The sequence below is a fragment of the Thalassophryne amazonica genome, chromosome 11 (assembly GCF_902500255.1).
Source record: "Thalassophryne amazonica chromosome 11, fThaAma1.1, whole genome shotgun sequence".
NCBI lineage: Eukaryota > Metazoa > Chordata > Actinopteri > Batrachoidiformes > Batrachoididae > Thalassophryne > Thalassophryne amazonica.
Window position 1 is genome coordinate 90,474,911 of NC_047113.1, and position 14,653 is coordinate 90,489,563.

At 44.5% G+C, this 14,653-nt stretch overlaps 1 protein-coding gene across 5 annotated transcripts in view; it reads left to right on the forward strand.

Annotated features, from left to right (window-relative positions):
* polr1a (RNA polymerase I subunit A) overlaps positions 1–14,653 on the forward strand; it is a 181,242-nt gene that overhangs the window by 113,740 nt on the left and 52,849 nt on the right. For all 5 annotated transcript variants that reach the window (XM_034182336.1, XM_034182337.1, XM_034182338.1 and 2 more), the window contains 4 exons: positions 1,034–1,157; positions 2,186–2,286; positions 2,380–2,579; positions 6,455–6,622. In XM_034182336.1, the coding sequence (XP_034038227.1) occupies positions 1,034–1,157; positions 2,186–2,286; positions 2,380–2,579; positions 6,455–6,622 (593 nt within the window). The remainder of the gene's footprint in view (positions 1–1,033; positions 1,158–2,185; positions 2,287–2,379; positions 2,580–6,454; positions 6,623–14,653) is intronic.

The following is a 14,653-nucleotide window of genomic DNA, read 5'->3' on the forward strand; positions in this document are numbered from 1 at the left end:
CATCAAAGCTTCAACAATTAGTGTCCTCAGTTCCCAAACGCTTATTGAGTGTTGTTAGAAGGAAAGGTGATGTAACACAGTGGTAAACATACCACTATCCCAGCTTTTTTGAAGCATGTTGCAGGCATCCATTTTAAAATGACCAACTATTTGCACAAAAACAATAAAGTTTATCAGTTTGACCATTAATTATCTTGTCTTTGTGGTGTATTCAATTGAATATAGGTTGAAGAGGATTTGCAAATCATTATATTCTGTTTTTATTTACATTTCACACAATGTCCCAGCTTTATTGGAATTGGGGTTGTAGGTGCACCAAGTTTGTGGCATCATCTTAAAGAAGAATTGAGGCAGTAATTGCTGCCAAAGGTGCATCAACAACGTATTGCACAAAGGGTGTGAATATGTGATTTCTTAGTTTTTTATTTTAAATAAATTTGCAAAAAAAAAAAAAAAACAAGTTGTCATTATAGCGTTTTGTGAGTCGAATTTTGTGGTGGTGGTGGTGGGGGAGTACTCCATTTTGGGATAAGGCTGTAATATATCACAATGTGGAAAAAGTGAAGCGCTGTGAATACTTTCTGGATGCACAAGTCCCCTTTGGCTTCTCCCTTGTTATTCATTTGAGGTTGCCATAACGGATCCGAGGTGGATCTGCATGTTGATTTGGCACAAGTTTTACACTGGATGCCCTTCCTGACGCAACTCCGTATTACAAGATGAAATTTGGCAGGGGTGGGTTTGAACCGGCAACCTTTCGCACTGGAAACAAGTGCATTTAACTGCTTGGCCACCACCCCTGTGTGTCCTATTGTTTGTTTGTATTGTATTGTCTGTTTTCCACTTCTCCCTGATTCAGCCAAAGTGGAAAAAGTCTAATTAACCAATAACTGATCAAAATGAGACCTTTACAGTTAATTTTCTCATGTTTGCTGACTGTCTGAGTAGAGTTTGATAGATGTGTCCCAGTGTTTCCATCAAACCTATCTGTAGGTTGTATGTCAGAAAGCTTCATGTGCCTTCCTGCTTTCAGGTCATCAGGAATTTGCAGGGCCTGGACCAGGTTTTGGCTCAGTTGGACCACAAAGCTGCCAGTCAACATTTTCTAGCCATCCAGCGCTGGAAAGCAAAGAGAGAAGTGGCATGTCCGCGCACAGGTAACACCAGTAAAATAATCTCACACTTTACGTGGTTAAACCTCAGGGCTTCCTTATGGAACTTAGGCATGCTTGGTTTGGATTCTGGGTCTGTGTGTGTGTGTGTGTGTGTGTGTGTGTGTGTGTGTGTGTGTGTGTGTGTGTGTGTGTGTGTGTGTGTGTGTGTGTGTGTGTGTGTGTGTGTGTGTGTGTGTGTGTGTGTGTGTAAAACACTTAGGGTATCTGTTCACATTTGTAAAGACACAACAGAAATGCAGAAGGTGTTTTTTCTCTTTAGTTTTTTTTTTTCTCTGCACCTCTTTCTGCTAAAGCAAATAGAACAGCAGCAAACAGTCAGTTGATTCACTTTAAAAAAAAAAAAAAAAAGGTTGTCCTTTCTCTCTAGGGGGTCAACACACAGCACCATGTGTTTTTGTTAAATACACAAACACAGTGCTTCACTTTCAATACGCAGTCAGTCGATTTAAGATCACCTGTGTTGGGCTGTTTGAGAGCCAAAACAACGAGAGAGAGCCTGAGCTCTAAAAAAAAAAAACTCCACCACAGGCCAACTTCAATGAAAACAGACTCATCCAAAGGCAGAAGTCCAACATCTAGTCAGCAGCTTAATGCAACATGATGAGCAAAGAAGAATAAAGTCCTGTTTAGGCCCTGAGGTCCGTTGGTCCCGGTGCTTATCGGCAGATTGTGTTGCATGAAGTTGATGAATTGAGCCAGTAACCCACAGGGCCCTTGGCATTCTAGTTTTAATTTGGGTAACTTAAGAAATATGATCTTCAGCACCGCGTCCTCTGTGTGTGATGCTGATGTTAGCTCACATAGCGACTGTCAAATCCATAATTGACACATTTTTTTGTAATTTTGTCTCTCTACACCACTACAGCAGATTTGAAATGAAACATTTAGGATATTGACAACAAAGCGAGAGGCTGATATCTGATTTGAAGACTTGGTGTGGTAATGTCACAGGACTTGTGGTTACATGTTCTCTGCTGTTCTTTCTCATAAGAAGTCTGACTGTCTCTCAGGAGCGTTCCTGCTCTTCTCCCAGAAGAAGTTGGCCAAACTGAAACAGAGTGAGCTGCCTGCGCAGTGCGCTGTCTTTGGCAGAGATGCTGCTACGCTGCAGGTATTACTGCACAACAACAAACTCAGAATGGACAGTGTTGGGTTTTCTGCAGCTGGTGGTGACGCTGTAGCTTCCTCTCTGTTTCCTGCACAGTTGATGGACAAATGGCGTTCTCTGGATGATGCCATCAGGTCAAAGTACATCAGAAAGTCGGTCAAATGTCCTGACCCTTGTCTGGGTTTGTTTCGGCCTGACTTGCACTTTGGAGCTGTGTCTGAACACTTTTATGACATCACTGACAAATATTTACAGAGCAGAGACGAGGCCAGTCCAGGCAGCCTGGACGCAAACAGGTAAATCAAAGTTATGTTGTAATGCTTTCAATAGTCTCCTAATCTGTGTTTGCACATTGGCTACTGTTTCACTGTTTGCACTTAAATTTTTGTGTGTATGCTCATGAAACAAATATGCAAGATTGATTTTTGAGACCTTTGGTTATTCAGCACAAATCACAACAAATGTAAAAGATTAAAACAACTACATGGGCACTCTAAGAGTGCAGTCTGTTGCACTGGCCAGTAGTGTTTCTGACAGAGGAGGACAAGATCATTCTGACTTCTGTAGCAGTGCGACTGTAATTTTGCTGAAAATGCTAAAAATAATAGGAGAAGTCTTTGGTTCTCCTGGCAGATCACCACACACCTCTCCTGGATCATCTGTGTGTGAACAGCAACCATGAATTTGAAAATTTTTATGAACAATAACAACAAATGAGAGAAAAGGGAAAAACGACAAGACCAAATTTTTAAATTTCTTCTTTTGATAAAAGATCATCTCTCCTTAAAAGTTCCTTGAAATAAATGTGTAATTTAAGTGGCAAAGCAGTTAAGTGGACTTGTTTCCAGTGCAGAAGGTTCCCGGATTAAGCCCTCCCCTCCCCAGTCTCCACGTATTTTGGAGTTTCATCAGGAAGGGTATCCGGTGTAAAATCTGTGCCAAATCAACATGCAGATCGATCTTGGATCTGCTGTGACGAGCTTGAGTGAAAACAAGGGAGAAGCCACACGGACTTACTTCCGTATTTTTCAGACTTTGATTTTTAATACTTGTTTCACTGGTACTATGTCTTATATTCCAGGGCGACTTAATGAAAAAAAATACTGCATTACCATCTATGACCACAAGAGGACGATGTCTACACGTGTGACAAGCTGCTCCTGCATATTGATCTGAAAGAGGTGCTGTGATTCACAGTCGAGGTGCCGGAGCAGTAATGCACTAATGAGCTGAAAGCCACCAGCTGTCAAACAAGATTATCTGAATGAGAATGATGTGCTGGGTCATAGAGAATAAATGAAATTAGTAAATCATGCTCTCAAACCGCTCTTGAATAAAGAGTGGGAATAGCCTTACCTTTATACTAATTGGCACTCCACTTGTTTGAACTGTGTATGACAGCCAGAACAGCAATAAGGAGGACAGCTAGGCTAAGGTAACTTCTATGTTTTAAAAATGTATAAGAGCTTTAGATATTTTGATCGCATTTATTGAGGTTAACATGCACACTTTTAGCTCTCAACAAATGGTTTCATCTTCAGTAGCGACAACAAGCAGTTTACCCTTGACTTCTTTGTACAACAGCCTTAATCAGCCTGTTTGCGTTTGCTCCCTGACGTGGTGTTTTTATGATCACTCAATAATGCACTCATTAAATTCATTTTACTTCATGCAGCAACCATGTTTCAAAAATAAATGTCTGGTGCGACTTATTACGTCCACCAAGGGCATAATTAAATCATCTGCATTTATATTTGTCTGTCTGTCAGCAGGATTACGTCAGAACTACTGCACAGATTTTGACAAAATTTTCACCACAGATAGATATTAGGCCATGGAAGACTCCATTGAATTTTGGTGGAGATTCGGATTCTGGATCAAGATTTCACTTTATATAGGCTTTAAAGGGTTATGTCAAAACTACTACAAAGGTTCTTACCAAATTTGCACCACAGATAGATATTGGGGCATGGAAGACTCTATTGAATTTTGGAGGTGATCTGGATTCTGCATCAAGATTTCACTTTATATAGACTTTGATGCATTACGGAGGTGATCTGGATCCATGGGTGCAATTTGGTGGGGGATAGGGGGGACATGCCCCCCCCTTTCAACCAGGGGGGAGAGAATATGGTATGTTCCCCCCACCTTCTGACATATATGTGTGTACTTGAAACATGCTATGCCAGTCTTATGTGCAAACCTTGTCAGTCTTACGTGCAAAACCATGTCAGAATAGTATCTTTGTTTCTGCAAGTTTGTATTTTTAGCAGCATTGACTTGTTTACACCTGTTTCCTGTTTGTCACATTCTGAATTTTCTGGGACTGCATTTGCCCAGATTTGAAACCAAAAATAGTTGCCTCTAGGGACTAGTGTCTACACATAAATATCAATGGACCCTATGTTAATTTACTAAATTCTGAAAGTTAGAAAAGGAAATCAGAAAAGCTATCTGGGACCTCAGAAAGCCCATCTGCAATTATTGCTTCATCTCCAAAATCAGTCTATGCAAGCGAAATTATGTTCAGTATGAGTGTTGTTATTAGTGCCACTTCGAAAATTAAATTCATGATAAGTAATTATCCTAAACTTATGATCTGTTGTTTTTTCAAACTTATGCAAAAACAAATCTTGAGAAAAAAAATACAATGTGCAATAGTTAATAATTATTAAGAGCCTGTTCTTTCATATTTATGAATACATTTTACCACATTGCAGTTGTTTTTTTTAATGAAAATTCAACCTATCATTCTTTTTGAGTTCTACACATGTGGTGATACCTTATTTACACCAGGATGTTAATAAAATCAGTGCTGGCTATTCTCAGGATAAAGTACTTATATCCACAGTTTCAAATTGCATAAGTCAAATGGTGTCCACTTTATGGTCTTCTCAAAACATTAAAATTACTGTTCTGGATGCTCAGAATGCATCTGAGCTTATCTAGAAACCGTTGGCTTCTGGGGGCGTACAGCGGCCCCCAGACCCCCCACCTATAGGCTTCGGCCCTGCAGGCCTCACACTTTGTCCCCCTCACAATTTCTAGTTCTGAATTGCGCCCTTGTCTGGATCCAGATCCAGATTCTGAATCAGGATTTCACTTTGTAGACTTTTAACGATTATATAGCCTTAGAAGGATTACGTCAAAACTACTTCACAGATTCTCACCAGATTTGCAGCACAAATGGACATTAGGGCATGGAAGACTCCACTGAATTTTGGAGGTGATTGGGAGCCAGATTCTGGCTTAAGATTTGTTGGGAGTGATCCGGATCAATATGCAAGTTCTGCAGCAGAAAGATGCGACCTCACAATGTAAAACCGGGATCAGGAAGATGCTATTTTATTTCAGCTTGTGACTTAAATATCAGAGTGCAACATCTTGATTAGTTGGACCATTCTGGATCAGTATGCAATTATTGCATTGCGTTGTGGAATCTGGATCCAGGTGAAGTCCGGGTCGCAGTGTGAATCACGTCTTTTATTTTGAGTCCTCGTCAATATCTCAGATTGCTCTTGTACTATGTATATTTATTGTTTTTGGTGCCACATAGTTTAACAAATGTGACATTTAAAAAAATAGATATATATATTTATTAGTTTTAGGTTGAGTTATTTTGTAAACATCTTGAAATGTTAATATTGCTGTGCTATAACATAGCCTCTAGGGTGTAATAAATAAATGGGTATGTATAAATTAAAAAAGAACATTTAATACAACGGACTCAGACTATGCGAGGGCCATTGAAATGGTCCTGTCGTCCCCTGGAGACCCCTCAGCTGTCAGGTAAAAATGTCTTAGCATGTCCTGTTGTTGGACACTTGATGGAGGTTCTGCTGCTGCTTGTGAGCAACATGTGCAGGAGTGTAGTCTGACACCGAGCACTGAGAATGGCCTGATCACTAATAAACAAGTCAGACTTCCACTTTCTCTAACCACATAGCAGAGCTACTTCCTGTAGGGTAGTTCCACAAGAAATCAATCAACTTTTATTTCAGTTAAAACTTTCAGGAATGTAGCTCCTTTAAAACAAGCAAAAGCAAAGGGGCTTGTTGAGTGAGGTGCACAGTTAAGTACAGTAATTAACCAAATTCTGAAGAGTTGTGTTAATGCTAATTAAATAAATAAATACAGAAATAAGTCTGTCTGATCTGTTTCGTGCGTGCAGCCTTCTCCAGCTGTTGGACTATAAGTGGCAGCGTTCACTGTGTGATCCGGGCGAAGCAGTGGGTCTGTTAGCGGCTCAGTCCATAGGAGAACCCTCCACCCAGATGACCCTCAACACCTTCCACTTTGCAGGCAGAGGAGAGATGAACGTCACCCTGGGAATACCTCGGTAATGTCACACCTTGTGCTCGTTCATTAATCACAATTATTGTACGGGTCCAGCGGTTTGGAATTATTTGACAGTAATACTCAGACCGAGAAGGTGACAGAGTGAACAGCAGACTAAATGCACGCTGTGTGAGCGGGTGGGCTGCATGACTGAAGTTATGTTAATATTACACTTTCACCGCTACATTTCCTTCATATGTGTAAAAAAAAAAAAAAACTGACACCGCCAACACTAAAACACATTAATGTGTAGTGACAGTGGTTTGTACTGTATGTGAGAAAGTAGAACACTGTGTCTGTGGCACCACAACACACCACAGAACAGAGTTCTTAGACACAAACCAGATTTTAAACTAAAGTGAAACACGGGCAAAGCGGGCCTGGTGCCACAAGGGGGCGTTTGGGGGCGATGCCCCCTCGCGTCATCAACCTCGCCCCCTCGGATGTGAGAGTTATCAAAAATAAAAATAAAAAAGAAAGAAAAAGAAATACTGGAAAATATAGCGCCTCGCAGTTTCACAGATTTTTTTAGTCCAATTTTGCATGCTTTTTTTTTTTTTTTTTTTTTTTTTTTTTTTTTTTTTTGCAGCACATTGTGCTCTGTGTCCTCATCAAGCAGGCCGCTGTTCTGTCGAGATTATGTGTCGGACGCAGCCCGGAGAACCGACCAGCGTTTGAAGGACCCAGTATGAAATAAGCAGAGCACGGTACAAAGGATAACTAAATTTAATTACATAACAATGATGTGGAAAAATACAACAAATGAGTGCGCGGTCTGGCGTGGTGGAATGCCGGTGTGCTCCCAGCAGCACTAACGGTCCGGAGCCAGAAACAGTTCGGACCCAAGGACCCCGCCGACACCCCCCAGGTGGCCGCGACAAACCGAGTCTGTGAAAGAAGAAACCATCATGTGAGTCCACACTCCACACACAGAGAGACCGCTCAAAGGTGTACATAAACAGCAAACACTTCCTGGCTTAATTACTAATCAGCTTCCCACTCTGCAGGCATGGAACACCCTGTTCACATACTCAAACTGCAGTGGAAGCTGATTAAACGACTAACATAACAGCTCAATACAATAAGGTGTGAGGGACACCACATATACTGACTGTACAAATGTTAGTCACAAAACCTGACGTACCTCAGGAAGTGTGCTGACGAGCGTGAGACCTCACCCCCTCCTCTTTCACAGACCATGGTGTCAAACCTGGTACAGTCTCTGCATCCACTGATGGTAAGATGGCTCTCGAGACGACGATCTCACCCGTCTGGTCACAAGGTCGAGTCTCTGGCAAATACACACTGTGTACTCCAGACTTAAATGCCACCATGCTCCAATCCGTGTAGATGCACCACAGCTGTGAGTCCTGACGAGCTGCACATGATCAGCCTCAGGTGATCAGGGTGAGGTCCTGATGACTCAGCCACACAGCCACTCAGTCCTAAACGCGCGCCACCTGGAAGGAAAAACAAAAGACAGAAACAAAAGGCAGCCAGGCACGCCAGGCACCCCCAGCCATACAACAGCACCCCACCCTCACGGGAAGCCTCCCGGCGACCACACAAACCTGGCCCAGGAGAAACACCCCCCTCCAGGGACCATGGCTGGAAACCGTATCTGCATTCATCTTCCAACAGAATCTCCATCCAACAGAACGGTTGACGTCTTCTCCTCTGACTGCATCTTTGCCTTTGTTTCTGTCAGTCAATTAGCATAGGTGTGGCCAGGAGTTCTTGAACCTGTGCGGTCAGCCTTTGTCCAACCATGTTTACAGTCTGATTAGTCATAAAACAAAAAAGACAAACACAAACAACCAAACCACCCCCCCCCCCCTCCCCAGGGGACCGTCCCATCAAACCCCGGGAAGAGGAGAAAAGAAAAACAACCCAAACTTAAGCTTGCAAATAAAAATGCTAACACCCCCCCCCCCCCCCCCCCCGACGACATGTAGGGACCAACACCCCCCAGAGGACATCCCGCCAGCTCCAGGAGTAATAACCACAGCCGAGGTCCCTCTGGGATCCAAAGTCACCCACGGGGGCTCCCAGCGCCTCCCAGAGGACCGTTCCATCAACCCCAGGAGACGCCCCCCCCCCATGACCAACGGACCCAGCCCCGGCCGTCTATGGCTAGATGACCCACAGCCCTTTCCCCCCCAGAGGACACCAGAGTCACACCCTGAGGGCGGAAACTGGGGGGAAAAACAAAAGGAGAAAAAAAAACAAACAAACAAAACAACTCCAACCCCACCCCCTCGGCGCAGTGGAAACTGGAAGCATGTCCAGCGTCACCAACCATGACTATACCCCAGAAGTCAACCGGGAGGAGTGGAACAGCGGTTATGGCAGACGGCACAAAACGGCGCCACCCCTCCGACTTCCAAACCAGCCATCTGCTGTGGGTATATTCCATTGCCCCAAACCTCAGCCACGCCGATGGCAGACGGCTCAAAGGCACGCTGAAGCCGGAGGTGGAACAGGGAACCAACAAAAAAAAAACACCCCGAACCCCCCCCCCCCCCCCCCCCAGGTGCAGATGTTACCTGGGAAACGCCCAGCATAACCAAACTGCACCACTCCAGCAACGCCGACATGTACGGCTCACATGGCTGGAGCCAGAGGAGAAGAGAGGGAATAAAAAGAAAATACCCCAAACCCCCCCCCCCTCCCGGGTGCAGAGGTTACCTGGGAAACGCCCAGCATAACCAAACTGCACCACTCCAGCAACGCCGACACGTACGGCTCACACGGCTGGAGCCAGAGGAGAAGAGGGGGCATAACAAAAACAAAAAAAAAGAAAAAACAACCCAATTACCCCCCCCCCCATCACCCCCCAGGGGACCGTCCCATCAAACCCTGGGAGGTGAAACTAAAAGAAATAAAAAAAAGACTAACAGACTAACATACAGTTAATTTGGTCCTGTTTATGCCCCAGACAGACTGCAGGGTCACGACCCCACACACTAATAGTGTAAAAAATCCCACACAAAAACCAACTCAAAAAACACCTACAAAAAATGAACCAACACAAAACTAATAAGTGACGTATACCGTTAAGCTCAAACAAATGGAACACACCTGTTCCAATTTAAGAGCTTAACGGTAATGTGACTCAGTCACCAACAGAGGGAGCCAGAGTGCTGAAAATAAAAAACCCCCTTTGGTAACAGAGAAAATAATTCATGCTGCTTTTCCTGTGAGCAGCTGTGTGTAAACACACAACCAAAAATGTGCTTCAACTAAATAACGCCGGAGCTGATACAACAGACGCAGTAGTTATCTTCACCCGGGGAAACGGGGCTACAACTGTAACACAGGAAGCTCAGCGACCCGTGCCACAGAGCTCCGCCGTGCGCGTTCACCCATTACAGACACACTCTTGCAGCTCCCGTTTAAACCTCTTATCCGGTCGGAGCGTGACGCGAAGCCGTCGCCAGTCACACTCCACCACGACCCTCGGATAAGGTACACACAGGAACACGACTGCAAGAGAGTTCAAATCAGTATTCGATAATGGGTTCTCAAACACGCACCATCCGGGCGGAGAGCACCCGCAACTGATCCGGATAACTTCTGAACGTCTGCTGCCGCCTTCCCGGCGCGTTACCGTCTCTGCTACCGCTGGGTCCGTGATGTTTGGCCAGAGACTACTGTTATGTGTCGGACGCAGCCCGGAGAACCGACCAGCATTTGAAGGACCCAGTATGAAATAAGCAGAGCACGGTACAAAGGATAACTAAATTTAATTACATAACAGTGATGTGGAAAAATACAACAAATGAGTGCGCGCGCGGTCTGGCGTGGTGGAATGCCGGTGTGCTCCCAGCAGCACTAACGGTCCGGAGCCAGAAACAGTTCGGACCCAAGGACCCCGCCGACACCCCCCAGGTGGCCGCGACAAACCGAGTCTGTGAAAGAAGAAACCATCATGTGAGTCCACACTCCACACACAGAGAGACCGCTCAAAGGTGTACATAAACAGCAAACACTTCCTGGCTTAATTACTAATCAGCTTCCCACCCTGCAGGCATGGAACACCCTGTTCACATACTCAAACTGCAGTGGAAGCTGATTAAACGACTAACATAACAGCTCAATACAATAAGGTGTGAGGGACACCACATATACTGACTGTACAAATGTTAGTCACAAAACCTGACGTACCTCAGGAAGTGTGCTGACGAGTGTGAGACCTCACCCCCTCCTCTTTCACAGACCATGGTGTCAAACCTGGTACAGTCTCTGCATCCACTGATGATGAGATGGCTCTCGAGACGACGATCTCACCCGTCTGGTCACAAGGTCGAGTCTCTGGCAAATACACACTGTGTACTCCAGACTTAAATGCCACCATGCTCCAATCCGTGTAGATGCACCACAGCTGTGAGTCCTGACGAGCTGCACATGATCAGCCTCAGGTGATCAGGGTGAGGTCCTGATGACTCAGCCACACAGCCACTCAGTCCTAAACGCGCGCCACCTGGAAGGAAAAACAAAAGACAGAAACAAAAGGCAGCCAGGCACGCCAGGCAGCCCCAGCCATACAACAGAGATGACGGGACACCTGTTGCGGCACCGCGAAGGAAGAGCACGTGCATTGTGTTCTGCGTGTCTGTTTATAAGAATCTTCTCTCCCAGAAGAAAAAAGAGCACCAACAACTACCTATAACTGTGTTCTTCACTCGGAAAAAGACACCTGCAAACTGTGAAATACTGGTCAGTCACTATTAATAATTTCTTATGTGTCCAACCTCGTAGGTTGATCGTTAAAATTAAATTTGTTAGTTCTAAAAGCCATCATAATTATAGGAAAACATTCTATTTTATTTCTCAAACAAATGTTTGGGCCTGAAAACAGGTTGGTCTTATTTTTATACTAAGGTTTGAACTTTGAGAGTGTTTACACACGAGAGAAAAGTGAGAAAATGTTCATGCCTGTTTGAGAAAAGTGTATAAAGTGTAGTGAGGACTTTTACAGCTTTAAAACGTCTATAATAATTGTAAAAAATAACGCTGACTACTTTGCGGATTTTGCCTATTGCGGGCTATTTTTAGAACGAAACTCCCGTGATAAAAGAGGAACCACTGTATACGAGGTCTATTAGAAAAGTGTCCGACCTTATTATTTTTTTTCAAAAACCATATGGATTTGAATCACGTGTGATTACATCAGACATGCTTGAACCCTCGTGGGCATGCGAGAGTTTTTTCACGCCTGTCGGTTACGTCATTCGCCTGTGGGCAGTCTTTGAGTGAGGAGTCGCCCACCCTCTCGTCGATTTTTTTCATTGTTTAGGAATGGCTCAGAGACTGCTACTTTGTTTGATCAAAATTTTTTCAAAACTGTAAGGCACAACTGAGTGGACACCATTCGTTAAATTCAGCTGGTTTTCGGTAAAAATTTTAACGACTGATGAGAGATTTTGGTCTGGTAGTGTCGCCATAAGGAAGGCCCACGGCGCCTGACAGCGATCTGCGCTTCGAGGCGGCAGCGTCTCGCTGTTTCAAGTTGAAAACTTCCACATTTCAGGCTCTGTTGATCCAGGAAGTCGTCAGAGAACAGAGAACTTTCAGAAGAAGTCGGCATGAGGAGTTTATTCGGACATTCCATTGTTAACGGACATTTTGTAATGAAAGAACGTGCGGGCAGTCGCATGTCGGGCCGGACCTGACCGCGGGGGGTCGCGATAGGAAAAACACCTCCGTTGGAAACCTTAACGGGCAAGTTGGAACATGCCCAAGCTGTTAAACAATTTCTCAGTTACTCACTTGTTGAAAGCCATCAAAAGCCGCCTGAATTTTACAAATGGTTTTCAACACGGAGGTGTTTTTCCTGCAAATTTGCGCACACGTCTTTCATTAAAAATGTCCTTAAACAGTGGAATGTCCGCATAAAGTCCTCATGCCGGCCTCTTCTGAAGCTTCTCTGTTCTCTCACGACGTCCTGGGTGAATTAAGCCTTACATTAGGATGTTTTCAGGTCGAAACAGGCCGACGACGGCGCCTGGAAGCGCTGCACGACGTCCTGCTCTGTGGGAAGTCCTTACACCGACAGAAACACCCCATAATCTCTCATCAGCCGTTAAACTCTTCACCGAAAACCAGCTTAATTTCTCGATAGTGTCCACTTCGGATATTCCTCACAGGTCCAGAAAAAATGTTGATAAAGCAACACGCGCCATCTCGAGCAGCGTGTGAAACAAAGGAATTCGGCCGAGAGGGCAGGACCACATCTCACTCAAGGCCTGCCCACAGGGAAATGACGTCACCGATGCGTGAAAAAACTCACGCATGCACACGAGGGTTCAAGCATGATTGGTGTAATCGCATGTCATTCAAATCCATATAGTTAAAAAAATAAATAAAAGGGTCGGTTTATTATCTAATAGACCTCGTATATCTACATGAAAGGTTTATCATTGACCCGTTGTGTGACTGTCATGCCCAATTGCGCTGTTTGCACTTGTGATGGAGGGCTGTATGTGGGGTTAATCTACTGTCTCGTGTCGTTTCTCAGATCAGTTGTTGGTTTGGTTTTGTGGTATGCAGGAGGTCACTTGACCGAGGGTCTATACGTTGAAATAATAATTAAAAAATACTATCACTCTTTACTCTTAGTCTCTTACAACGGTGTAGCCTAAATACACGAGCTTTCTAGGAGCACACCCAATTCATTACGCACGCTCAGAGGCATGTAACCTCCGGTGCACACTTTTTGGGGGGGGGGCGCCCCCTGTGATAAACTTATCGCCCCCTGTGATAAACTTATCGCCCCCTGTGATAAACTTATCACCCCCTTAATATTTTTTTTTGTGGCGCCGGGCCTAAGGCGAAGTGAAGCTGAGGTGTTAACCTGCTGAAGATCTGCTGGTGTCCATTATTTTTTATTTCTTCAAATCGACGAACTAATATTTTGCCGTAGAACGCCCAAATTCCTTTGAAATCGATCATCATAAAGTGGTTTGTTTACTGGAGAAGGAGGCTGCCATTTTGGTATATGGACAACAGTTCAACACGCATTCTCATTGGTCAAAAAACGAGGCCTTGCTCTCACTGCCTCCGATGTGCTTACGGAGTCTGCGGGCTCGGTAAGCGCCGCAGCGGGCCACTCACAACGCCCCCCTGTCTGCTATGCAGAGCTGCGGCCAACTCCGGCAACAGGTCCAGAGACTGCTCAAACATTTGTACACGAGCAGGCATGGAAACACTTCTGTTTTGATGCGTAGCGCTCCCTCGGCCCGCAAGGACAGACTTCTTGTGGAAAAATCCGCAGCGCCGCAGGGTTTCGGTAACCGCAACCACAGAGGTTTGTATCTTTTAATGACTTGGATTCTCTGCGGGGCCCACATCCGTACCCCGCAACGGTAACACTGGAGGCAGTATGAGCGAGGGGTGACATCGACTCTCCACTCGGAATTGCTTTCGCCGTACGCTCTTGTGAAGGTAGTAAATGCGCAACAATGGCTCAATGTTCCAGACAATTTCCTGTCTGCTTCCCGCGCCAAATCTCATGGCATCGTTCAACAAATTTTCTACCTCGTCAGTTTCTCATTGTTTATTTCCAATATTACAGGAGTTTCAATGTTTCTATTGCTCTCGGTTCAGTCATTGCAAGAAATTATCAGTGCATACAGTGGGGAAAATAAGCTTTGACCCCCTGTCAGTTTTGCAGGTGTTCCCACCTACAAAGAATGGAGAGGTCTGTAATTTTTTTTTTTTTTGTAGGTACACTTCAACTGTGACAGACAGAATCTTAAATCTTAAAATCCAGAAAATCACATTGTATGATTTTTAAATAATAAATTTGCATTTTGTTGCATTAAATAAGTATTTGACCCCCTACCAATCAGCAAGAATTCTGGCTCACACAGACCTGTTAATTTTTCTTTAAGAAGCCCTCTTATTCTGCACTCTTTACCTGTATTAATTGCACCTGTTTGAACTAGTTACCTGTATAAAAGACACCTGTTCACACACTCAATCAATCACACTCCACACTATGGCCAAGACCAAAGAGCTGTCTAAGGAC